General features: G+C 35.6%; 1 protein-coding gene across 6 annotated transcripts in view; it reads left to right on the top strand.

The window, feature by feature from the left end:
* Nucleotides 1-27,546, top strand: part of LOC113512981 (echinoderm microtubule-associated protein-like 2) — a 104,591-nt gene that overhangs the window by 33,168 nt on the left and 43,877 nt on the right. The window contains exons 1-5 of one of the 6 annotated variants that reach the window (XM_052892653.1): nucleotides 14,396-14,693; nucleotides 19,005-19,223; nucleotides 20,664-20,772; nucleotides 24,491-24,631; nucleotides 27,175-27,291. In XM_052892653.1, coding sequence (XP_052748613.1) covers nucleotides 14,606-14,693; nucleotides 19,005-19,223; nucleotides 20,664-20,772; nucleotides 24,491-24,631; nucleotides 27,175-27,291 — 674 coding nt within the window. In that variant the 5' untranslated portion in view covers nucleotides 14,396-14,605. Of the gene's footprint in view, nucleotides 1-14,395; nucleotides 14,694-19,004; nucleotides 19,224-20,663; nucleotides 20,773-24,490; nucleotides 24,632-27,174; nucleotides 27,292-27,546 lie in introns of those variants that run through there. The other 5 variants (XM_052892658.1, XM_052892655.1, XM_052892654.1 and 2 more) reach the window with 5 other exon arrangements.

Genomic DNA, 27,546 nt, shown 5'->3' with positions numbered 1-27,546 from the left:
AGAGGACTCCTCCTAAGCCTCCCCTTACATATGTTCAGCAGTGGACAGTTAAAGGCCGATATGATTCTATTTTTATATGTTACTGAATTAAATTTTCTAAATTATTGTTGAAAAATTTTCCATGTACAGTTTTAGTATGTTTATGATTATGTGATGTATCTACATATATATAGAAATAATTTATTATTAGACCGCATAAACACCGGTTATAAAATGACCGGTATTTCAAGGTGTAACACATGTCAATGTTGAAGAAGAATTTATAGAGGCCTTAAATACCTTTTCTTCATTGTGGCCAACGAGTTTTACGAATACCTTTACCATTCGTACAGTAATTATACAGGTGATTATTCCATGCTTCTCGTCTGCTCTTGAAATGTTTACTGCGACAGTGTATTGTTACCAACGTATTTAGTAATAATGGCGCCATTGTGATCACTTAACACCATGTGACTACTAAACTCTTATTCAAATATGTAACTTAAACACAAGTGCCTCATTTCCTTGGTTACCGTTTGTAAATCTTCACACAAAATATTTGAAATATTTACTACGACTTTCAACATTACCACGCATGCGCGTCCAATTTAAATAAGCGAAATTATCTTTTATTTCTGGCGTGTACAGCTTAAAATCACTTGGTTTCCTAGGATTTCGAAACCCCATTGTATGCCCCACGCATGCGTGGTATCCTATCCTTCTTATTTCGACAAAGTCCTCGTTACTCTGATCCTCGTTACTTTCTACTTTCTAGCAATCGTCGTAAGGTTCGTTTCTTACTATATTTGCATATAGGACTGTCTCGTTCCTATGTTTAATCAGCTGTCTGACCCCAATTGATAATTTAGTTAGCTCTGAGGCTGCCGGCACGGTACCTGAGCCTGATTTTTTTTTATAATTGTATCGAAAAATAAAGTGTTTATGAGTAAATTTAAAAAGTGAATTAAGGTGCTAAATACTGTGATTGTGTTTTTAAAAACGGAACGTGTCATTGTGAGGTTATGTCGGCTGCGACTGTCATTGCGAAAGAATTTTGTGTCTATTGTTTATTATCTGTTATTGTGTTTTTAACAAATTATTTTTCAATCAATTGTTTATAATGAAAATTGAAATGTCCAAAAATTATTCGTTGTCCTTTGTTGCTACCAGTTTGAAAATCAAAGTCATAAAGATTCTCTATTTAAATTAAATATAATTTAATAAATCGATAGAGTCTGAATTTTTGATCAATTCATTAAATCAAAAATCTAATGAATTCAAATACAAATATTGAGGAAACAAAACAAAACGATCAAACAAAATGTGTATATATTATAATACTAACTAAAAAATAACAAGTTAATAATAATTATTTAAACGTACATGTTGATTACCTACTGAATATTTGCCAATAATAAGCCTAACATCACTTTCAAATAATCCCATTGGGGCATATATGGCTTCATTTCCTATTTTACTGTTTGTTGAATATAAAATCTATATTGTGGCTCTTTCTAAAGATATTTTTCTTAAAAATGGCATTATTATTAAACACACCATTATTTTATGTTTGTTAAATGTCTCCCATTATGAACAAGGTGTTAGCTTATACCTATTACTATAGTAACGAAGTGCCACTGACCTCTTCGACAATGGACTGCCAAAAATAGCACACTGGAACCTACTGCACTTTATCCTAAAACACAGATTATCTAAAGCATTACATTACATATTACAAAATCCGTATAAAATAGTGACAACCCTACGCTATGGTGGCGTCACTGGACAATAGGTATTCCCCATCGATTATCAGTAATCCACGTAACAAAATATTTAACAGTAGCCTGCCAATTCACCGGACTTTAGTCGCTTCAACTTCAATAAACCTTAAATCATAATACATGTTCTCAAATGTTTGGGTCGTTTAAAAGTGATTACCATTTGCGTAATACTTCGGAGAACATGCAAACTTTTCATTCGATTAACCACATCATAATGTTCGCGTTTTACCAGATTGAGCTACGTTTTATAGTGGTAAACAAATTGATAGTAATGTAGAGCGAGGTCCATCAAAATCCCTTCAAATTAAACCTAAAACTGTCTTATATATCTCATAGCAGATTATTTTTTATTTCTGGAAGAATATATAAGAATCGTCTGCATAGATACTACTGTCCCACTCGTATTTCTACTACCAAACTGTTTTAATACTTTTTTAATGGATGATAATGGAATAGTAATCCCTTCTGCGCTAGCGATACACGCTGACAGGACATCAGTGAGGGATGATAGATGAGAATGAAAAGGCAAGTCAGTTTTTTTTTATTGGCGATAATGGAATGGTAACCCCGCCTACGCTAACGGTATACGCTGGCGGGGCACCAGTGAGGGATGATAGGTGAGAATGAAAAGGCAGGTCAGTTAGCCTATGAATACACCTGAGATTTAGCACTATGGTTTCTAGAGAGGACCACGTAAAAATCGGCCTAAGGGTTTACTACTAGCAATAGGGCTGGTTCATTACTAAAAATTCCTTCCCACATCAGGGTGTTTCGATTTGATGGGCCAAATAAATACCAGTAAGTTTATGACAAAATAGAATCTCATGGGTATTATCGTAAATTCTAAGATATCCATGGTGCTATTCATACAGCTACACCACGGTTACCATTATCAATCATGTGAGCATTCGGCTTGTTCACCATTCCAAGTATTTGTCAGAAGCCATAATGAATGTGAAATAGAACCTCTTTACGCCAGAATTGGCCACTGTCACACGGGTACTGTTAGCAGAAACGGATGTGCTCTGACCAGTAACAAAAGCTGACAATCGCGACCTCCGTTTTAATTTCAGTAATAGCACAGCAGTACTTCGTATTTGGGTCATATAATACAGTTTCCCACTCATTGATGCTGTACTATCTATTTTCAATGCTAACATTTTAATGCACTGTCATAAGCTTTTACTCGGCTTGTCGACCACTGGCCTCGTTTCGCGTTAGCAGGCACATTTGGACAATAAATTTGAAGGTTCCCCAATAATGTGTCAGATATTTCCATGAACTGTAAAATATTGCCTATTTTAGTACGTTACTCGGTGGGTTATTATACACCTTGTGGGCTATTACTGGTTTTATTTATGTTAAGCATGTAGCCGAATTATAAATTATTGTACAAAAATATATTGCTACTAGCAACCCACACTTCAGGCTTTGCACCGGAAAATAGGTATATAGCCTCTATTTTTCTTTTTAAATAAAATACAGTCCATTTTACACGATGGTAACGCAGCTTTCTGTTGGTGGGCGATTTTTAAAATCAGATATTTTGATTTAATTTATTTTTTATTATTTAATTTATCCTTTACAAACGCAAATATAATTTTATTTGAAGGTAGTTTAGCACGATGTTTTATTTTTAGTTGATGTTTGCAAAATTGCGTTCGCTAACAGTAGATATTAAGTGCATATTCAAAGTTCTTAATTTCTCATTTAAGTGATTTATATATATATACAAATCTTTAGAGAAATAAATACCTTAAACCACATTTAGGTATTAATGACATACTTAGCTTTCCTTTTTAAGTTACAAGTAAATTGCACTCCGCAAGTAGACTTTGATAATGTTCATAATATATAAAATAACCTACCGCGTATATTCCTTGTTAATTCTGTGACTATTGGAGCTGCCGTTTTTTTACGAAGCGAGATACTTCATGTTGCAATGCAAAATCTATGAAATAGTTATTTTAAGTGTCCAGTACTGAACATAGGACGTCTCTATAAAGGTATATCTATCTCTCAACCATTATGTGCCCTTAGTCGCCTCTTACGACACCCACAGAAAAGGTAGGGGTGACCTATGCCAGGACTACACGGATAATTGATTTATTTATTGAAATATATATATTCTATTCTTTTCCAATAGGACAACGACACCCACTAGAAAAGAATAGATGGTCCATTCCATGCCAGGACTACACGGCGTAATAAAATTACTATATTAAAATCCCTTAATACCAATAGGTTAAACATAATCAGACAAAATCTTTGTTTACCGATTTCAAAAGAATTATTCGTATATGTTTTTCTCACACCATGCTCCAGATTGTCGGCCGTTGAATGCCACAATCTTATCTGTGACCAGTACGAAATATGACAACAGTAAATATTTAACGCAAATATTGTGGTTGTCTTTAGTCATATTACGTCACTGTTTGTATTTGTTTCGATATATCGTTAGTATTTTAAAAGGCTTCCAAAAAAACACTGCTGTGAGGTTTTCCTAAGACACTACAGCATGGGGTTCTTCAAAAGGGGGGTAAAGTTGGTTCTTCAGGGTCGGCAACGCGCGCGTAATCCCTCTGGTATTGCAGGCGTTTAAAGGCTGCGGTAACTACTTACTGTATGGTGGGCCGTATGCTTGTTTGCCACCTCACTGGTATAAAAAAAAGGAGTCGTGTTGTCGTCTTCTTAATAGTAGGAAAGCTATTTTTTAATAGGCGGGAATGCTAATAAATAAGAAATGATAGGTGAGGATAAAAGCAAATCGATTAGCCCATCTTGATGAGGAATGAATCACGATGGTTTTCGCGTGGAGGTCGACCTGATAGAATATATTGTTCACTCCAGGAGGGAATATTAGAAGTAAAAGAAACTACTGGTTCTCAATTCGACTGTATTTTTTATGATGCAACACAATTACGTATATTCGCTAATTCAGAACCGATTTTTATAGTTACTTTTGTAATCGACAATATTTATAGTCATATGAAATTTACAATGCAGCACAGGGCTCTCTTTTTTGGTGGGGTCAAATCATTTTGTTTCCACGATTCCGATTTTATCGTAACTAAATTAATACAGAACTTATAGGAATTGCAAAATTGACAAAATGAATTTAAAAACTTCGCCATTACGAAGTCGCCTAAAGGTGCCTCCTAAAAATTTATTGCACTACCTATGGCTCTCATATCTAACTAGGATCTTACCATTTTAATCCAACAATAGAGAAACCTGACCATAACCTCCGGATGTGACGTCAGCATATTATAAATTAGTAATGGACCATCCGCGCGTGCGCACGATTCATTCCGCATGACGCGAATCACAACTACATTGATTACCCTTATCTACGTGTTTTGTTTACAACACACACTTGATTTCTAAATTGTCATCGATTAATGAAAGTAGTTTCTTATTAAAATCAATATTAATTTTTATGTTTAATTATTGTATTCTATCATTTTCAATCGACTTCAGAAACAAGGAAGTTCTCACTCCTCATTACTTTGTCAGTTATCAACTGATTAGGAATTTTTTTTTTTATCTGAAGCGACATACTTACAAATTGGTCCTATAGAATTTTTTATCAAAACCAATTAATTGTGTATATTTTATTAAGTTTTATAAAAATAACCAATTCGTATTTCTACCGTGAAGCAGTTGTTTGCATGGCTGTGTTTCGGTTTGAAGGGTGGGATATGACGTGAATTTACAAGATACAGAGAAATAACATCTGAGTCCTCAGGAATGGCAACGCATGGGGGGTATCATGGGCAAAACAGTATTCTCTGTTATGTCCATGGTACTGCTCAAGTCTATAGGCGACGGTTATAGCTTTCCATCAGGTGGGCCGTCAGCTTGTTTGCCATTCTAACTTGCATAAAAAAAAACAGATGTTACTACAACTGAAGTTGTTTTTTTTTTTTTGGAATACAATCTTATATTATTGTCTGTATTCTCCATAATACTACCAAGACGTGTGCAGGTAATGCTGCGACGGAAACCGGTTTATGTTCCGCAAAAAACATCAATTTTAATCTTTATAAAATTAACTTGAGGCTAAGACAAAAGTAGAAGTAGGCAAACAGGTACATTTTTCTTTGCAAATTAGAAAACACTACTGTCCTCTAAATTAACGCCCCCATTACTAACAATTCCTCTCCCCCCCCCCCCCCTTACACCAGCCAGAATTTATATCACTCGAATCGCGATATTACGTAACTAAATGCGATATTGGCGACTTCCAGTCTAGACTCAATTCTAGATAAAACTTGATACATAAATTTGGCTAGAAAACTGAGTACTTAGTGCTTGCAACTTCAATGGATAATTTATGAATATTGACAAAATTTTGTTTAAACTACTTGCAACAAGAAAAACGTATTTTTTTTTTTATTTTATGGCTAAAATTTTTGTCACTATAAATATAGGATTATGCCATTAATTCTAAACATTTTCAGGCCTACTGTTAAATGGCATACTACAGCGCTGCCAACTGAAAACATTGTAACATCAATAATGTGCAAATAAATGTTCATTCAATCATTCAATAGCGATATCTAATTTATAAATATACTATATATTTGATTAATACTAGATTTTGTCCGTAACTCCGTACACGTGGATGAAAATAGATGATTGAAAGTAGAGTCACTTTTAGGTAGCGTATTAAAATAAAACATATATCACATATTTAAGTTCAACTTTCAGAAACACAACTGTGAAAACCGCATCCAATTTGCTGCAGTAGTTTTTGTGCAATGCATACAGACGGACGGACAGACAAATAAAAATTCCAAAAATAATTGTATTGGCCTTTATATTGTTTTTATTAAAATCCCTAATATCAATTTCTCTTAAATATCTCCCATGTAGAGATATTATTTAATCACAATTTTGTTATAGTCGTAAAATGCGACTCTAATTTTGTGTGTTTGTCCATAATTAATATTTGATATTGATTATTCCCGTGAACCATCTTTTTTTTTTGTTCTTTCTTTAAGGGAGTTTATTTTTATTTGAATATGTCACCCCCATAGGTAAACATAATACAATGTTGTATTGTAATGTAAGCTTATTAACTAAAACTTACTTCAATTATTTCATCTTCTTAATATAAACTTAACAATTTTATAAACATTCCTAGCCTCATTAGACAACAGCAGTGATAATATAGAATTGTATCTACCTATATCCTTATATTTGCCATCGGTCATCAGCGATTGGCGTAGAAGTTCGCCCCGGATACATTCCGCCAAGACATGGTGAACATCTACAACTCCGCGAGTAGAACAAAGCGACGTAATCGATTTTCTCATCTCTTAACACATTTTTTTTTAAATCCAAAATTGTTTGAAAGAAAATGTGTCAAGAGAGCAGTCTCAAGCCTAACACGATGTCTTGCCTTTCCATGTCAGTTTGCTCCAACCATGGATTACGGGGTAAGTTGGGCTATGAACCATCTTGGTCTCATATTCATTTTACGAGACTGCTTTTTGTTTTTTTTTTCTATACAGAGCAAAAAACTCATTATTATAGAACAAAAGCTGCAGTATTGCTTGTGTAGAGGCACAATTTTGTTTTTTAAATGTAAATGGTTTCTAAGAACCATCTCGTTGTTTATCAGTATGTTTTGTCACGACTGATGTCGGTCGGAGTTTTTTTTTTTTTTGTGAACCGAAATGTAAATACATGGTACGCGATGTCATCGCCAGTTCTGAACTTATTATTTTTCATCCAGCTTCAAGCCAAAGAAAGTTCTTAATTTTGTTGTTCTTTTTTTTCTTACCTACATCATAACTCCGTCATTTATAAACCGATTTGGAAACAATTTTTTTTTTTTATGTAACAAAATTTACTTACAGATTGCTCATTGACATCATCATTGACTGATTTTGCCACAATTAAAGTCACTTTTCTTTTGTGGAACACAATTTATTTTAAATTATTTTTTTTACATTTTTTCTCCTGCTAAAGAATTTGAGAGTGAGGAATGGTTCTAATAGTAGAAAAGCGTGTTAGGAATATGGGGAAACTTTCGGTTTTATATTACTGCTAATGACTGTGATGATGAGAATGTTTTAGTAACAGTATTAAGAATGAATGTTGATGGTCAAAAAGGTAGAAGGTGACCTAAAACACATGGATGGACTGTCTGGAAGAATATAGCTGAGAGTGAACATTATTATAGAACAGAGATGCTGGAATAAGGACAGTATTATTACTGCTTATCATAATAACTATAAAATAATTTGTAATTTATCCTAATTTATTAACGAAAGCAAAAGACAAAGCATAACGACTTATTAGAAACACCAATACAAGAACGTCTCAGTATATACAGCTATGTAAATACTGTTCATTTTTATAGGTGCAGTTACCATTGCACCTTAGATAAACCGTTAGCTTGTTTACCTTTCCCAATTCGTATAAAAAACCAAAGTTATGATTCATTATAAAAAGTGTAAGTAATTATGAATAGTAGTTCTTTATGCTGTAATAAAAACTTGAATTTCATTTCTTTATTAAGTAATCAAAAGTTTGTTTACTTTTGGTTTGCTTGTCATTGACGCCGTAGATACAGTAGTAATACCGAATAACAACTTTATTATCTGTACTTCCTACCAACAACATGACATTCGTGACAAGAATCATAAGCACAGATTAAATAATAGTGCTAAAGCGTGACGTTTGTTTACGCGGGAAAATGTAGATTTTTAATCTTTCGTGTTTTACTAGACGGCATGCATGCAATCGTTTGCTATCAAAAGCATTTGATCTAATCGCTTCCTACTACGTATATATTTGCAATAGTAAAAAACGGAAAATCTAAAATGGGCGTGAGATGAATTAAGGAATTGAGCGTGACTGCTTACAAGCTGCAGTTGGTCTAGTGTAACAGTATTATTTGGCTGTCAATACAGACATAAATAAAAAATATATAATCGAATGGAATACAGTTTTTTAAAGCAATTAAAAAATCATAATAATATCATGTAATTTGTGTGTTAAATATTTTTAAATACCCTTAAAATAAATTACTTTAACTCTTATTTTATTTTATTTAAAGTTCTTACATAATTTATGCCCTAGAAAGTTTCGAGAACTAATATTTTTAAAATATGTGCCTTTTTTAAAAAGGATTGGTGCATTAAAAGACTTGCTATCGAAAATGGTTTGTCACACACCATGACAAAATTATTTGTAACGTAAGCATAGTTTTATATAGATAGAGAGGTACTTGCGTCATATATCTTCCTTCTATGTCTGGGTGTTATTAATGTTTGTAGTCAATGTTTACCACTTTCCATCGGACGGACCATCAGCTTATTTCCTATTCCCAATATTACAAAAACGTCTATTCTATGTCATTAGACATAGAGCAGATTATTCTATACCGCATCGAGTTAGACACGGTAGTCAAACCATGGGGAAAGGGCGATGTAGCCGAGTATACCATTCCACGATCACTTAGTTTATATAACCGTGTGAAATGTCAAATATACATTGCATTTTAACTACTTCGGTGCATAAATCAACGGTACTTATCTGTTCTATACGAACGTAGATGTCTCCTGTAATGAGCGGAAGGAGATGACATCGTGGGAAGTTCGCATGCTCGTTTCTCTTCAATGTGCACTTGTGTTTGTTACAGTTTAATATAATTATATTTTATTATGTCGCTTTCAAATTTAAATATACATAAGTACATTTTACTCCCCAAACAAGAGACCTCAAATAGATTCCTTTTTATTACTATTATTTCTTAAAAATATAAAAAAATATATCTAGGAAAAAAATATTAAGAAAATAATACATAAAATCTTAATAAAGGCAATAGAGGTCAAAACAATAATTTTTGCTTTCTGTTAATTTTATCTTTCTGTTATATTCTTTTGCTTGACGCAAGAAGTACTGAACCAAAGGGGATGCGGTTTTCCATAGTTCTGTTTTTGAAGGTCTAATTTAATATGTATCTTTTCTTTAATTACGCTGTCGAGAAATGGTCAAATTCATTGGTTTCTTTACTTTTGAAATATACGCATACAAAGTAGCGAACAAAAAGCTATATTTTATACAAATAAATGACAATATTTATGTCTACTTACGAGTGTCATATCAATAAGCTGTAACTTTTTATCTGTGTTAATAAAATTTATAGCATCCATTTCATATCATGCCGCGTCAGAAATTGAACCAGTCACGAACTAACCTCTCGCAACAATTACGCAAATTGCAACTAGCGTTAATAAAATAAGTGAATCAATCGACCAATTCGATCAATGAAATAAAATGTGAACAGATTAGTCAATAGAGGTTAATTACACAGACTAATATTTAGTATCTTATTGCGACGCGGTAAAATTCAAATTACATGACCGTAGAAAAAGAATGCCAAGTACTATCATTAATCTATGTACAAACTAGATGAATATTTTTTTAGAAGCGCCAATTATACAAACTAATCTATATTTATCTAGATCGTAGAAAAAGAATAAATACTAAGTATCCTTAATCTATGCATAAAACAGAGCACTTCTTTTTTATGTAATCTATATTTTGTATCTTATTGCGACGCGGTAAAATGCAAATTATAAGGCAGATCGATATTTTTTAGATGTGCACTTTTGTTCTCACGGCCGCAAACTTTCACGCGTGGGAACCTTGTTGATTTCTGTTCAAATAACATGATGGGACATGGTAACAATCGTTTTGCGTGATTTACCGTCTTATGTAAGAAAGAAACTAGTGTTGTATGTAGTTAGAGTTACATACTCTTGTTGATTTAGCGTGATCTACTCAGATTATATTTGTATTTAGTACGTTTTTTATTTGTGATTTAAATTTATGTAACTCGTCTGGACTTTTTTGTACATTTTATTACACGTCGTCTCTTCACTATTTATTACGGATGTTGAAATGTATATTTAATGAATGAATAGTCAATGATAACTGCGTCTGAAAAATTGCCACAATATTTTTTATACAACTTAGAATGGCAAACGAGCTGACGGTCCATCTGATGGGAAATAATAACTGTTGCATATAGACATGAACAGTACTATGGACATAACACAAGTATACTGTGTTACCCATGATACTCTTCACGCGTTGCTATTACAGAATCATTACGAAAACTGAAAATAAAAAAAGCGAGTTCATTTGTTTGTTACCTCTTAGCGTCTTATCAGCTTAACAGATAACTACGAAATTGGATATTCACGTTTCATGTTCCATACGTCAATGCATCCTTTTAGATGTAGTCGTAGTATTAGAAGTCGCGGGTAAAATTTAATACATAATATGTTATTTCATTTTTCTTTTGAGATGTTAATTTAAATAGGTGAAGTTTTTTTTTAATGGCTGATAATGGTATGGTAACCCCGTCTGAAACACAGCAATGCAAACACAACTGCTTCACGGTTGAAACACGAATGGGACAGAGGTACCCAAGCAATCGGTTTCCTAATCATTTTAAAATTAATATAGTAATTAGTGTTAATATCTGTAGCGACGTTTACTAGATGCTACGACCGCTATTCGTGGACTTCATCCTGCAAATGTTAATGGACAAATCATGATAATTATTATTTGCTTAACGACCATAATTTGGCAGTACTGTCATGTACAAAATTTGTAACATCCAAATAAAAAAAAAATACTGTCACGTACAAAATGTATATGATGCAATTTTAAACAAACTTTGTTCTCATCTTAAACACTCAAATCGGGATAGATATTAGCAAGGGAAGAAGCTGCTTGTTAGGAAACAGCAGTGGACAGTTAACGGCTGACATAATAATAATCATCATCATTTCAGACATCATCCGTCATCAGCCATTATCCGTCCACTGGACTGTCTCCCCCATAGACTGCCATAAAGAACGGTCCTGAGCCACCCTGAGCATCCACTGACTCCCTGCAATGCATTTCAGGTCGACGCTCCATCTAGTGGGGGGTCGTCCTACACTGCGTTTACTCATACGCGGGCGCCACTCAAGAACTTATAGAACTATAGAATAATATAGATAGAAGAACTATAATGCTTTTCAAGCCAACTGTAGTTAATCACAGCCTTTAAAATTGCCCAACATAATTGTTGTTTAAACACTGATGTGCTGTGTCGTAAACCAGTCTTAATTGACCTAAACGACCCCACACTGACTAATTATGTCGATTGAATAACATCTTTACTACGTTAGTTACGAATTGATAGTCCAAAATGTATGGACTAACATAGATTATTGGGGTGAAAAGGGATTGTTAGTAATGGAGACTAAGAATCTCATTACTAGCAATATATCCAACCAAGTCGACCTCCTCGCGATTCTCCCTGGAAACTATCATGGTTAATTCCTGATGAATTCATCATGATGGACTAACTGGCCTGTTTTCATCCTCATCGATCACCCTTCACTGGTGCCCCGCCAGCGTATCCCATTAGCGCAGGCGGGGTTACCACTCCATTTTTATCCAATAAAAAAAAAAACATTATTTAACTTCTTACACAAAATGAAAAGTATTGTTTTCAGAGTTTATGTTTGTATGTGTGTATGGCGTTTGTACGTTTATTTATTATATCACTCGTTAACTGTCCACTGTTAACCATAGACCTCCCTCCCATAGAATAAGGGGGAAATTTGCTAGCAGTTGCCATGCTTGGCAAGCGAGTTTGTAACCGCAGTTGGACTTAAATGATGTTTTAAGAGGGACACTGCTGTCCCTTAAAACATAATTAAAGTTTTTAGTCCCTGTTAAGTTCCTTTTGTCGCCTCTTACGACACCCACGGGAAATGAAAGAGTGGCCTATTTTATCCTGGGACCAGATAGCATAGAATAGGTCACCTTTGTGACGCTGGATATAAATTTCTTAAAAATAGTTCGTTAGTGGCCAGAGTAATGTATTTTTTTTTTTGCGGAGCAATGGTTTAATAATTACTTATAAATTGATCTGTTAAACTTGCACTACAAGTTTAAAATACCTGTTTGACGTTAACATCTATAAAAGCGCGCCAAATGTAAGTCTCCCAAGCGTGGAGTGGATGGAATTCATTCCTAACGGTAACAGTACCATCTCGTAACATTTGCATAAACTAAGCATTTGTAAAATAACGGTCCCTCCTATAGGTACGCGTTTAATTCTGCTGCGAAAAAGGTATTTTTTAGAAAAAAAAACCATACCTTTCTACCTTACAACCCTTAAATAACTTGGAACTAATAAAAGTAGAAATTTCGTTTCCTGCCATTTCTAACAAGCCTTAATTAATAATATACATGGTAAAAAGGAATGTTGCGTTGGTTTGGTCATTTGGAGAGGATGGATGAAAGAAGAATTACGAAAGAGATTTATCGAGCAAGAATGAATGGAGATGTCGGTAGGGGCCGCCCTAGACGGAAGTATGTCGACCAAATAGGCGACGTGCTGAAGAAGGGCCAAATTAAAAGTACCCGTAACCGGCGAGTATGTATGAAAAGATTGATGAATGTGGAAAAAGCGAAAGAGGTTTGTTTGAATCGAAACACTTGGCGTTCTGTTGTTTTTGCCTACCCTAATGGAAGATAAGCGTGACAGATATGTATGTACATGGTAAAATAAATAATTAATACCAAATTTTAACTGAACTACTTAAGTATTATCTTGCAAAAGTGCATATATAGCTGGCCATTTAATTCAAATTATTTTGTTTAATTCCGCTACTATTAGTAAAAGAAAACGTACGTGAATGGAATGACAGCCAGAGATTAAAACTAAAGTTTCATCCCAATGATCTGGACGAGTGGCAGTCTCCCACCATGCGTTTTTCAAAGCACTTTCTTCCACGCACAACCATTCTTTGGAATCAACTTCCAGCAGCAGTATTTCCGAACCGATACGACAACATAACCTTCATGAAAAAAGTATATTCCTTTTTAAAAGCCGGCAGCACTCCTGCAATGCAGCTGGTGTTGTGGGTGATCATGGGCAGCGGTAGTCACTTACCATCAGGTGAGCCGCATGCTCGTTTGCCCCCTGTGTTGTAAAAAAAAGATTGATAGCTAATATGGAAGGTTGTGGAACTTCTAGTAGGAATAGTGGTGGTCATTTTTCCAGTATTGACAGTCACTACGTACTAATGGTAGCGGAATTAAACAAAATAATTCTAATAACTAAGTAACTAAGACAACAAAATAAAGATAAAGATATATTTATTTAAACAAACATACTTTGTTTGTATAAGCACATAATTTATCGTTGATTCCTACACTACATATGTATATATACTCGTATATATAAATATAATAGTTAAACTGTGATAGATCATAACAAGAACTTGACTTTTTCTCCTTTTACTAAAGTTGAATTCGTGTTTCAACCGTGAAGCTGTTGTGTTTGCATGGCTGTGTTTCGGTTTGAAGGGTGGGATATGGCGTGAATTTACTGGGTACAGAGGAATAACACCTGAGTCCTCAGGAATGGCAACGCATGTGGGGTATCATGGGCGAAACAGTATACTCTGTTATGTCCATGGTACTGCTTATGTCTATAGGCGACTGTTACCACTTTCCATCAGGTGGGCCGTCAGCTTGTTTGCCATTCTAAGTTGTATAAAAAAAAAACCTTCAACATCTGATTAATATTTGTATTTTCAGTATTGTAAAACTTTTATAGACACAAAATTCTGCCGTTATATGTTACGTTACAACGAATTATACTAATCGAGGCTACGCTAAAATAATAAAAAAAAAAATTACTCTATTTGGTGACAAAGTAACTGATATTTAGTGCAAGAAACCATTCGCCGCAAGTCTTAGTGTTGATATGTTATAGTGAGCTAGAAATTCGAGTGTTTTTGTGAAACAAAATGGAGGGAAATCAAGATCGCGAGTCGAGGAGTTCACGAGCAAGCGACTCCCCCGGGGACACCATGAATGATGTATACGCAGCATGGCGTAAGTTCCACATCTGTTAATAAGGTGATATAATTCTAAATAAACATGGGTAATATCGGTACCGTCCCGATATCTATATATTGGGTTTCGCTGGACATTGATGGCGGAAAAAAGTGCTTCACACGCTTTGATATCGCCCGTACCAAACGAGTATCTATATACGTTTCGATAGTTATCTTCATTTCATTATTATATATTGGATAACTGATATTTGATACATCTGTTATTAGATCAATATATAGATATTGTAACTATAATATATATTACTATATATACACACAACCTTAGTCTTCAAAAATCCTGTACTAAAAAAAAATACAAACATCTACTGAGTGGCAGAAACGTGTCTTTGATTACAAATTCTATTTATTTTTAAATCGATTACTTAATAATTAACAGCCGTATTAATGGAATTAATAGAATACACAATCAATAAAGAACAATATTTTTTTTTATTTTTTTGTATACAACTTAGAATGGCAAAGAAGCTGATGGCCCACCTGATGGAAAGTGGTAACCGTCGTCTATAGACAAGCAGTACCATGGACATAACAGAGTATACTGTTTCGCCCATGATACCCCCCATGCGTAATATGGACTAGAACATAGACTTCGTATTTACATTCATAACCTAAGGTCTAGAACTCTATTGAAAATTAAAAGTGGAACATTGTGCAAACTATCGACACATTATGACAATGTGTGACAATGTCAACAAGAATAACTACGGAACTCATTCTAGTGCGTGCCCTATACGATCTTGTTTGATCTAGGGTTGTCAATCTTGTACAAAATTTGAATCGATTCAAATTGAGAACTCTATTGTTTATATGGACATCGACGTTCAAACGATTGATCTGAAGTAAATAAATTCCATATTTTCTTGTATTATGTTGATGTCTAAAAGAGAAAACGACTCAGAGAAATAAACAATTTAAAAAAGGACACTATAAGAAGACATTTTTAAAAAAGGAACACTATACCGCGACACCTACATGTTATATGATGTATCCCTTTTCAACTAATATTTTTTTCTAGATTTTTAGATCGATATGTCTTAAAATATATTGGGTATAAAAAATAGGAAATCAAGGTTCAAAATAACGATTTTCCATTAAAATATAGTCGGTTCATAGTGTATTTTGTCCGTACTACTGTTCATATCTATATGCGATGATTACCGCTTCCCATCGGATGAGCCGCTAGCATCTTTACTATACCATATTGCTTGAAAAAAATAATGGAAATCGTAAACCCTAGAGCACTTTTTTGCATGTGTGTACACATACAGCGATACATGCATTGTCTGAGACACAATAGCGTGTCAACATATGTACGGTCACAATTTGCAAACTGTTCTCTTTGAACGCGTGACCCGAAAATAAAGCAACAATCACATTACGACATATTACAGTGTGCGGTCAACGATTTGTGAAGTGAACGAACAGTCTGCAAAACATTCCGTTTATATTAGAAAGTTGATCCAACGCGGGTTTGAGGTTTTATAATATGTTGGGAAAGGCAGATCTGGAGGTAATGTCTACTTTTATTCCTATCTTTAACATGGTACATGGTAGTTTACACATGACATTTAAATAAAATATTAAATTGTCTTTACAGTCATATTTAGTTATTATTTCCAACGGTTAACTGTTCACTGCTGAACTTGTGCCTTCCCCATAAGGGGAGTTTTGCTAGTAGTTATCCGCACTTGGTGGGCGGGATCTTATCTTATATTCACGTATGGGCTCAGCTAAGCTGTTGCACGTCGACCCATTAAGATCTTTTGTGCTTCCCCCTGCCTTAAACCATCATTTCATAGATCCTTTGTGTTACCTTGACGATATCCCGCGGTTTAAGATATCTGTAGTCCCCTGGTTCTGGTTAAGTCGTTCCCAGTAGACTCAAGTAGCACATCAAGTGTTCCATGGATTCCGATTTCTCCCCGCATAGCCTGCACCCATCTTGTGTAGTATATGCCTTATTGGCATATGTCCAGTTAAGGCACCCATAATGAGTTTTGACTGTTGTCTGACACCGCTGTAGATAAGCTTATCCCATCGTTCAACATTGTCATTTAAGAACTTTTTAGAATGTTGAAGACCCTTCAAAGTCTTGGGGGGCGGTATAGCAACCGCAGTTAGGATTTTAAAAATATTTCAGCAGATGCCCTGCTGCCCATCCATCTATTATTTAGTTCATTTAGTCGCCTCTTACGACACCTACCAGGAGAGAAAGAAGTGGCATAATCTATGACGGGACCACACGGCAACCACATTAAGTTACAGATGCTCACAATTGTTAAAATTAGATTTTAACGACTTCGGTCATAACGTAATTAATATGGGAGCAACACGAGAGTGTACTATCTATTCTTAAAAGAATAATAAAAATCGCTTTATTTGTTTTCGTGTAAACATGAATATCACAAGTAGAGTACTCCCTTGATGCTAATGATTTGAATTTCAACATGCATACTTTTACCATACTAATATAATAAAATTAGCTCACCCGGCAAGCGTTCTGCCATATAAATCAGGGGTACGAAGGTATCAGGGGGAAATATACTAATACTAATATAATAATAACACCCTATTACGTAGCGGTACGAAATATACTTTACAACCTATTCTCTTACCTACCAAATATACTTATACAATTTCATAAAAATCGGTCAAGCCGTTTCGAAGAGGTGCAACGACAAACACCATGACATTAGATTTTTATATACACAAATTGCAACTACATTATGTCTCTACATAGGAGGTATGAGTATTATATATATATATTTATTTTATTTATGAAGAGCAATAGTAGTACACACAATAATTTTATTTTTGTTTGTATGTTTATTCCGGCATCGCTCAAAAACTGCTACATTAAATTTACTACAAAAAATTATATATATATATATATATATATATATATATATATATATATATATATATATATATATATATATATATATATATATATAATTTTTTTTATTTATGAAGAGCAATAGTAGTACACACAATAATTTTATTTTTGTTTGTATGTTTATTCCGGCATCGCTCAAAAACTGCTACATTAAATTTAATGCTCTTTTCACAGTTGCTTTATTAAAATCTGATATATGTTTTATTTTGATACACCATCTAAAAGTGGTTACCTTCTCTCAAAATCCACGCGTACAAAACTGCGAGCTAAAGCTAGACATGTATAGTTGTAAATTTACAAAAAAGAATAATTACTATTCAGAATGGGTACTTAATATATGGCGATAGCACATTGAAACTGTAAATTCGATGGGAAAACGATTGTTGTTGACAGTTTCCGTGATTTTATTACATTTTTTATTGTCTTATTTTATATTCATGTACTGCTCGCCATGGGTATGTGTTTACATTTTGTATTCATTTGTATCAATTTTGCATTACAGGATTATTTTATTTTTTAATTCCAATTTAAAAATAAGTAGTAAGTAAGTAACCGTCTAATAACCTCTATAGAAATGAGCAATACCATGGACGTTATGTCCATGGGTTGCCATTCCTGAGGACTCAGGTGTTATTTCTCTGTACCTAGTAAATTCACGTCATATCTCACCCTTCAAACCGAAACACAGCCATGCAAACACAACTGCTTAGGGGGAAAGGGATTGTTAGTAATGGAGTCAAATAGTTCCATTACTAGCAATATACCCTGTCAGCTCGACCTCCACGTGTTTCCTCCTGGAAACCATCGTGGCTGATTCTAGTTGAATTCGCCAGGATGAGTTAACTGACCTGCTTTCTCATCAATCATCTATCACTGGTGCCCTGTCAGTATATACCAATAGTGCAGACGGGGTTACCATACCATTATTACCCATTAAAAAAAAAGCACTTGCTTCACAGTAGAAACACGAATGGGACAGAGGTACTCAAGCAATCGACTTTTGTACAAAGTTTCCGTCTGGTAATATTATAATTATAATAGTAATTATAAGCATTTTACCAGAGGGAGACTTTGTACAAAAGTCGATTGTTTGGGCACCTCTGTCCCATTCGTGTTTCAACCGTGAAGCAGTTGTGTTTGCATGGCTGTGTTTCGGTTTGAACGGTGGGATATGACGTGAATTTACTGGGTACAGAGGAATAACACCTGAGTCGTCAGGAATGGCAACGCATTGGGGGGTATCATGGGCGAAACAGTACACTCTGTTATGTCCATGGTACTGTTAATGTCTATAGGTGACGGTTACCACTTTCCATGAGGTGGGCCGTCAGCTTGTTTGCCATTCTAAGTTGTATAAAAAATATTTGTAATGTTTGAACTGTGTACTTGCAGATGAGATGCTAGAAGGCGAGGGCGCCGGGCTGGCGGCGCGGGTGGGCGAGCTGGAGGTGCGATGCGCGCGGCAGGCGGAGGAGCTGCTGTGCCTGCGCTCCACGCTCGCGGACGCGCTGCGCCGGCTCAACGCGCTCGAGGGCCGGCCGCCGTCCGCCGCGCCAGCCGCGCCAGCCGCGCCAGCCGCGCCAGCCGCGCCCCGCAACGGCTCGTATGCTGGTCAGTACCATCAATACTATCATTAGTCTTGCCACTCATTTTCTTTTTAAACTTTCAGATTAATCACATATAAACCTTTGGAGTAAAAAAAAGGAATTTTCCAAATCGATTCCCTAATGATAGAATTCTGACATATCATACTTAAAGAAATGCAACACAAATTGTGGACTTCCTTCTTTTTTGAAGTCGGTTGAAAATCTTTATGTGAATGTAGATAACATTTGACAGTCTCCAAACATCTCTGCACTTGCCAAAGTTAAAAAGTAAAGAATTCGATTAGCATGTAACCCACCTTTTTTTTTAATGGATGATAATGGAATGGTTACCCCGCCCGCGCTATCGGTATACACCGGCGGGGCACCAGTGAGAGATGATAGGTGAGGATGAAGCAGGTCAGTTAGCCCATCGTGACGGATTCAATAAGAATCAATCACGATGGTTTCCAGGGGGAACCACGTGGAGGTAGACCTGATAAGGTGTATTGCTAGAAATAGATTCATTAAACCCCTTTAATAACAATCCCTTTCCCCCTGTTGCCACTCATTAGGGGTCGTTCAAGTATACGTAACGCATTTCTTTGAAGATTTTTGACCCTCCCTCCTCCCACGTAACACTCCGTAAAATTTTTATGCCCTATTTTGTTTATTTGTCCCTAATTTTTTTCCTTTTTTATACTACTATCATCATCATCGTCATCATTTCAGCCATTATCCGTCCACTGCTGGACATAAGCCTCCCCCATAGACTGCCATAAAGAACGGTCCTGAGCCACCTGCATCCACTGACTCCCTGCAACGCATTTCAGGTCGTCACTCCATCTAGTGGGAGGCCGTTCTAACTGCGTTTACCCGTATATGGTCGCCACTTAAGAACCTTTCTTCTCCATCGGTTGTCGGTTCTTCGAGCTATGTGACCAGCCCATTGCCATTTATACTACTATGATGGCTAAAAATCATACGGCCCGTCTGATGGTAACGCGCGCGTTATCAAACCTTAAGAAGCCTCAATACACTCTTTTTGAAGAACCTCATGCTGTAGTATCTGGGGTACATTTCCATTTTAACATTCAAAGAACAGATTTAGCTGAGGACTGACAAAAAATCCGACTATTTTGTTTTACTTTTTCTTATATTAAATTTTATAGCAAAATATTTATTTACTATCAAATATCCTTGGTCCTCGAAAACTAATGAAGGGTATCATATGTGTATATACTCTGTTATGACCATGGTACTGGTCGTATATATTGACGACAGGTACCACTTTCCATCAGGAGGATCGTCAGCTTGTTTGCCATTTTAAGTTATATAAAATAAATTTACTTCGTCCACGTAATCGGGATTATTTTGATAAGTAAAAATGTACTTGGTTAGGTGACGTTAGTGGCCAAAATAGTGTTTGTCGGGTCAGCTAATATTCATTCTAAGTTTTAATTTTAAGGTTCGACCGGCACACCTTCGCGGGAGCTGCGAATTCGGCAGCCCGCGTACCGGGAAACGGCTAAGAGAACATCCAGCTACGGATCCAGCGCCTCCTCATTACCTCAAAGGTAATATTCAACTACCACTGCTCGTATGAGGGTGGCGCCCTCTAGTCTCATGAGCTATTAGACCGTATTTTTACATGTAGACATGTATGACATGAAATGATCATCATCATATCAGCCTTTAACTGTTTACAGCTAAATGTCCCCCTTAGGGGGTTTTGCTAATAGTTGACACGCTTAGCAGGCGGATTGGCAACCGCAATTAGGCTTTAGAGATGTTTAAAGAGGGACGCTGCTGCCTATCCCTTGCCCTCCCTTAGTCGCCTCTTACGACACCCACGGGAAAGAAAGGGGTGGCCTATTCTATATCGAAACCGCACGGTCAGTTTACATAAAATACTCCACTATTAATACTTTTAAGAAGGTGGCGCCCTCTGGTGTTAAAAGATTCTAGACGGGCTTCGTTTTTTTTTTTTATAATAGCTTGACATATGATTGTATAACAAATGTCTGCAGAAGTAAGAATCGATGTACAAACTATGAATAGGATCAACCCAGGAGTTAGAAAAACCTAAATCACCGCTTGTACCCTCTATGACAGCTTACTAGTATTACTATTGTAGTAATACGAAGCCATCTGGTGTTCCTTCCACTTAATACTCGTGTGACGGTGGCGCCCTCTACTCAAGAGTTTGACTTACCAGATGACAGTATTACGTACCTTTCAAAGCGAGTGATAATGATTTTTAAATGACCCAAACATAAATTTGTGAGTTTAAAAGTTTAGACTGGGATTCGATATTAGGATCCCCGGACCGAACTGTTACTAGAGTTTGCAATAGGCATAGGCAATATCGATATCGATCCGATATCTATATATTGAGTTCTTTTTTGGATATTGATGGTGGAAAAAAAGGTCATCACCCATTTTGAAAAAGCTAATATTGGTCAGATATCTATTTTAAATTATTTATATTAAAAAACTGTTATCCAATATTATTTTTTGAATAACAGTCTTTTAACATACTCGTTATTGGACCAGTAAATATTGTAACTCAAATATATATAGATATTTCTATAAATTATTCACCCCTAGTTTGCAATCCCTTATTTCAACGATTTCTCACATGCCTATGTGAACTGCCGTATATTCGTACTCGTATATAGATTTTAAATTTTTTTTTCTATTTATTTATTTATTTACAAATTTAAGAATAATTAAAAAACAACAAGAAAACATACTTTACAAAAGTGAACAATTGAAATTATAAGATAGTAAAAAAAATACTTTTAATGGAATAACGGCTAAAATAATTGATAAATTTAGTTCGAAATTCGAAAAATCGAACACACGGTACGAGATAAATTTCGTGCGGAAATCACAGCGGGATCCCGCTGTGTAATTGTAAATTTAAATATAGAAAAGACTTTGGGATTGCCAACCCTAATTGTTACCGTTTGTTCAATGTTCCACTAATATATAAAAAAAATTTTTTTTGTAACAAAAATACAACTTCGTGAACTTGTTTACCATTTCGAAATGTTGATGTTAATGATGATAAAAAATCATAAGTTATTTTAAAAAATAAATTAATGTTGTTACATATGTCATTAAATGTACAATCGCACGACACATACAATTCACATTTTTTATTACATTTTTTGTCTATATGTCTTTATTTTCGTCCGATCGTCACCGAGCATGACAGCGTTTTAACAGATATTTTCGAACTAGCGCCTAAAACCTAGCACATACGAATGATGTTTGTCCAATTGTCAGTTTGTATATCACAACGTCATAACTTATAGCTTATGTTCCATTTTCATTATTTCAATAAATATCACGTATCTCACAGTGCCATCTTTTTTTTTTTTTTTACAACACAGTGAAACGAATGCGGCTCACCTGATGGTAAGTGACTACCGCCGCCCATGATCACCCACAACACCAGCGGCATTGCATCTGCCGGCCTTTTTTTTTTTCTTGAAGGTTATGTTGTCGTATCGGTTCGGAAATACTGCTGCTGGAAGTTGATTCCAAAGAATGGTTGTGCGTGGAAGAAAGTGCCTTGAAAAACGCACGCTGGAAGACCGCCACTCGTCCAGATGATTGGGATGAAACTTTAGTTTGTGGCGGGTTGTACGGTGGTGAAAATCAGCAGCAGGTATCAATAACAATTCCTCAGAACACTCCCCATGATAAATTCGGTAGAAGATGCACAGAGACGCAACATCTCTGCGCAGTTTCAATGGGTCAAGTCGGACAGTAAGGCGTTGACTATCGATAATTCGATCTTTGAATGCGGTCTAACGGAAGGAGTTGGTACTGTGGCGCTCCTGCCCACAGGTATATATTCCATATGCGGCCTGACTTGGGCTTTATATAATTTCAGGCGGTGTTCTGGCATGAAATATCGTCTCACCCTATTGAGCACTCCTAACTTTTTGGAAGCTATCTTAGCTTTCTCCTCCAGATGACCGCAAAACTGGACGTCGCAAGATATATCAACGCCCAGAATTCCTAGACTTGACTTTTTATCAAGGGAAGTGCCCTGAAAGTGAGGAGATACGACAAACGGCGTCTTTTTTGTGGTAAACGCGCAGACTTGTGTCTTTTTGGGGTTAAATTGGACAAGATTTTGTTCACCCCAGATCGAAACTTGATGGAGTGAAGTTTCGATTTCAGACACAAGATTCCGGCACTCATCGGTATGTGCCCGCGAGATCTTTGCATGACCGGTATATAATGTATCTCCTGTAGTCGTCCGCATAGCAATGAATATTACTTATCTGTAACATATCATTGATATGCAGAAGAAACAGAGTCGGAGATAGTACACAGCCTTGCGGGACACCAGCATTCAAAGGTTTTAAATCAGAGCATGCACCGTCGACTACGACCTTAATGCTACGTTCCTTGAGAGAACTGGCGACCCAAATGCACAGTCTCGCAGGCAACCCAAATGAAGGTAGCTTTGAAAACAGCGCTCTATGCCACACCCGATCAAAGGCCTTCGCAATATCCAGACTAACTGCTAAGGCCTCTCCCTTACTCTCGATTGCCACTGCCCATCGGTGTGTTAAGTAAGCTAAAAGATCACCGGCCGAACGTCCCTGTCGAAAGCCATACTGGCGATCACAGATCAGCCGGTGCTCTTCTAGGTACCGGAGCAGTTGACGGTTAATGATGGATTCCATAACCTTCGAGAATAAGGAAGTGATAGCTATGGGCCTATAGTTAGCTGGATCTGAGCAATCTCCCTTTTTAGGGATCGGATGCACCAGAGCAGTCTTCCAAAACTTTGGGACTATGCCCGATGAGTAGCTAAGCCGAAAAAGACGCGTAAGAACCGGAGCCAACTCTGGTGCGCACGTCCTAAGCACAATTGGAGGAATACCATCAGGCCCACTCGACTTATGGATTTCGAGGGAGAAAAGTGACAAACTAGATAGAACTCCTACTATCTCTTTTTTTTTTAAATATTAACAATATAAAGATGGGACTTCGTATCGCATACAATAAATAATCGAATAGAATATCTCCTTTTTAAAGTAGTGTACTGTATGACAATATCAACACTGTCTTGAGTATATATTCAAGTACACGAGGGTAGATATGTCAGAAACGTCAATAGCGGTCAGTATCGCGAGAGCGGTGCAAGAGGACGGACGTACTGCGAAGTATATGTGCATAACCGAGCCAGTGACAAATTGAATAGTTCTTAATTTGTCTTTGTACACAAGAAGTGGGTTAAAAGGGTACCCCCGCTTTCCTTTTCAGACGCGGTCCACAGCACCAATCGACGGGTTCACTGCAATCAGACTCGCCGGCGTCATCATCCTCCTTATCACCAGCACCATCACCGTCTCCGAGGGCCACCCCAGCACCGCTGCACACACCACACCCCCCACAAGCGTATAGGTATTCACCGGTTTTAATTATCACTTCATTATTACTCTATAGATTTTGAGTCAATAATGATTATTGATAGTTTTTATCAATAATGAAATTTGTCTTTAGCATAACGCATTAAGGTCTCTACGTACTCTTTATGTACATGGTGTAGTTCATGTCTATAGGCGACAGTTGCCACTTTCCATCAGGTGGGCCGTCAACTTTTTGGTCATTCCAACTAGTATAAATGCGGACAGCAAAACATATCGTCTAATAGGCTTATTTGATTCCTTGATTTCAAAATACATGGTGAAATTGAAATAATCCTTTAAAGGAAGTGTTCCACAAGTGGGCCTGTATATTCTTTTTTCCCAAAGAGATATGAGCGGAATAATTTAAGATTTTATTGTACAAAAAACGCCTGCTTCTTCTATTTTGGGAAAGTCTAGTTATTCTGATTTAAAAACTGAATTACAGAATCTATTTTGATAAAATTTCTATGGACGGTTCCATAGAAATTTTATCATCTGAAAATATATCTTTTCAGATAAATACGAATTTTCTAAATCGGTTTATAAATAACGAAGATATAAGGTAACAAACAAAAAACGTACTACCGAATTGACAATCTTCTTCTCTTTTTGAGGTCGGTTGAAAACAACAAAAAAATTTTAGATTCTCATCTCTACTACTCGCGAAAACGGTTCAGCCTCTTATAATGAGGTCCTAAATTTGTCGGTTTTGATCCCTTGTTTAAGAAAAATATTCATTTTCCACTTGGAGAACACTACTTACTGATAAAATACTATGATTTTGATATTATACTTATGATATACAGTTGTCTATTTAGAAGTTGGATAAAGCCGAATCCCAACTATAATACCGGTCTCGGTTCGTTCTCGTTCCGCTCTCGGTATAGTCAGTAGAAACAATTCGAGTCAACCTCGAACTCAACTTTGAACACTTCGAGTCAATCTCGAATATAACTTCAAACATTTCGAGATTGACTCGAACTGTTTCTACTGAGCTAATCGAAGCACTAGAATGACTAGATTTCAGTATAAATACACATTTTTTCTTATGCAATTCATTTCTTTCTTTTTCTTATTTTATTTTACCCAACCGAGATCGGACCGAGAGCGATTCGACAGCGAAGCTATTTCGAGCTAAAATTAATTGTATGCATGTATTTTGTTTTTATAGTCGTATATGTCGTAACTAATAATATAAAAACTGAGTCACCATGTGTTTGATGCATGTTCCACATTGCATACAGCATGAGTGAATTTTGAATGGTCACTATATGTTTTAGATGTAATGGAAATGGGAACGAAATCTATTTGTAGGTAATTTTATTTATTAAACCGAAAGTAGCGTATGCAAGTTTGTGTTTTTTATATATAGTTATTTTGTAGGTAGATCGTTTTTCTGTATGTAATTACTAATAATAATTTTAACTAAAGTACTCAGTTAAATATATTGATAATAATCACATAGTACATAGTTATAATAATGTTGAGGAAGTGTTTCTCAGCTCTTTAAAGAGTTACTGCCTTTTACATTTATTTTATGACTACATCTTATGTGAGAAATCAGAACACGGTACGATAGGGCTGGTATACCTAAGGTAAAAGCCCTTAAAGTTATTAAAAAAAATTGCAGGTATTTCAGTTAACAACTTGATAGTTCTACTTAGATAGAATGTTAAACGGTGATATTCTGCTGATAACTGGAGCTTTCATTACTTTGAATTTTATTACACTATCATCAATATCGGATTACTTCTAGATTATTCTAATAATATCAACACTTTTTTATTATAAGTAAAAAGTTTTACATCATCTTACATAGTTTAGAATTAATTTATTAATATCAATTTTCACTGTTATTGTTTACCCTATTATTTATTACTAAAATATACATTATTCTACGTATTTAATATTGTGATAAGCCTCTAAAAGTAACGGAAACATAAGAAACAAATATTAATAGAAAGATGGAACATATGAAGAAACGGAAGATTATATTGCAACTTGATTAGTTCTTTCTTGAAGTTGAGATATGATTCAGCGTTTTTGTGCATTTTCATTATTTTACTTGATTTTGTATTCAACATTTGTATTGTTATGATTGTTAAATTCTTCTCTATCAGCATTACGATTATTCTCAGAACTTATATAGACTTTTATGATTTGTCTATTTCCGGAAGTAGTCTTCGCATATATATTTAATTATCATTCATTCTTAATGCTCAGTAGTTTCTTTCCTTTTATGTATTATGTCGTATCGTATATGTAACGTATTAGTAGTATAGAGTAGTGATGTGCCTAGCCAGTCTGATTCGAGTATTGACTCGAATAGGTAATACGTATTCAGGTACTCGAAGTATTTTTCCTTTAATAATCGAAAGAAAATATTTAAAATTATTGAACATTTATTTTAATCGAACACCCATTCAAGTACTTGAGTTTGTTCAAATTCTCAAACTCGAATACCAAAACTCGAACTCTATCAAAACTCGACTCGGCACATAACTAGAATAGAGACGCTACAAGTGTGCGTATGCTCAGATCGCGAAATAACTCGACATCGAGCAACCAAAGCGCGTCACCGGCTGTTAACAGCCTCACCAAAAGATGGAGTTCCACCGGAGACTTCGGTGCACACGGTTTAATATCTAACAACAGGTTAGTCAATACTATTATACATGCTAATTCGTACTGCTCAAGTAATTTAGTTGAGTGGCAAGTAATCTAACAGCTGTGTCTGTGTAACGATTTAGTCGAGTATGACATTTTTTACTAAATCACTCACCAAACAAAATTATTAAAGCAGTCCGAATAAGGCTTTAGAGCAACGTGAAGTGTGAATAAATAACGAGTGAACGAGACTGGTCTCAAAATTAACAGACAATTTTGATTAGCTTCAATAATATTACTTTA

This window comes from Galleria mellonella, unplaced genomic scaffold, assembly GCF_026898425.1.
Source record: "Galleria mellonella isolate WM207_F2 unplaced genomic scaffold, CSIRO_AGI_GalMel_v1 utg1634, whole genome shotgun sequence".
Taxonomy (NCBI): Eukaryota; Metazoa; Arthropoda; class Insecta; order Lepidoptera; family Pyralidae; genus Galleria; species Galleria mellonella.
This window is presented reverse-complemented; position numbering and strand designations above follow the sequence as displayed.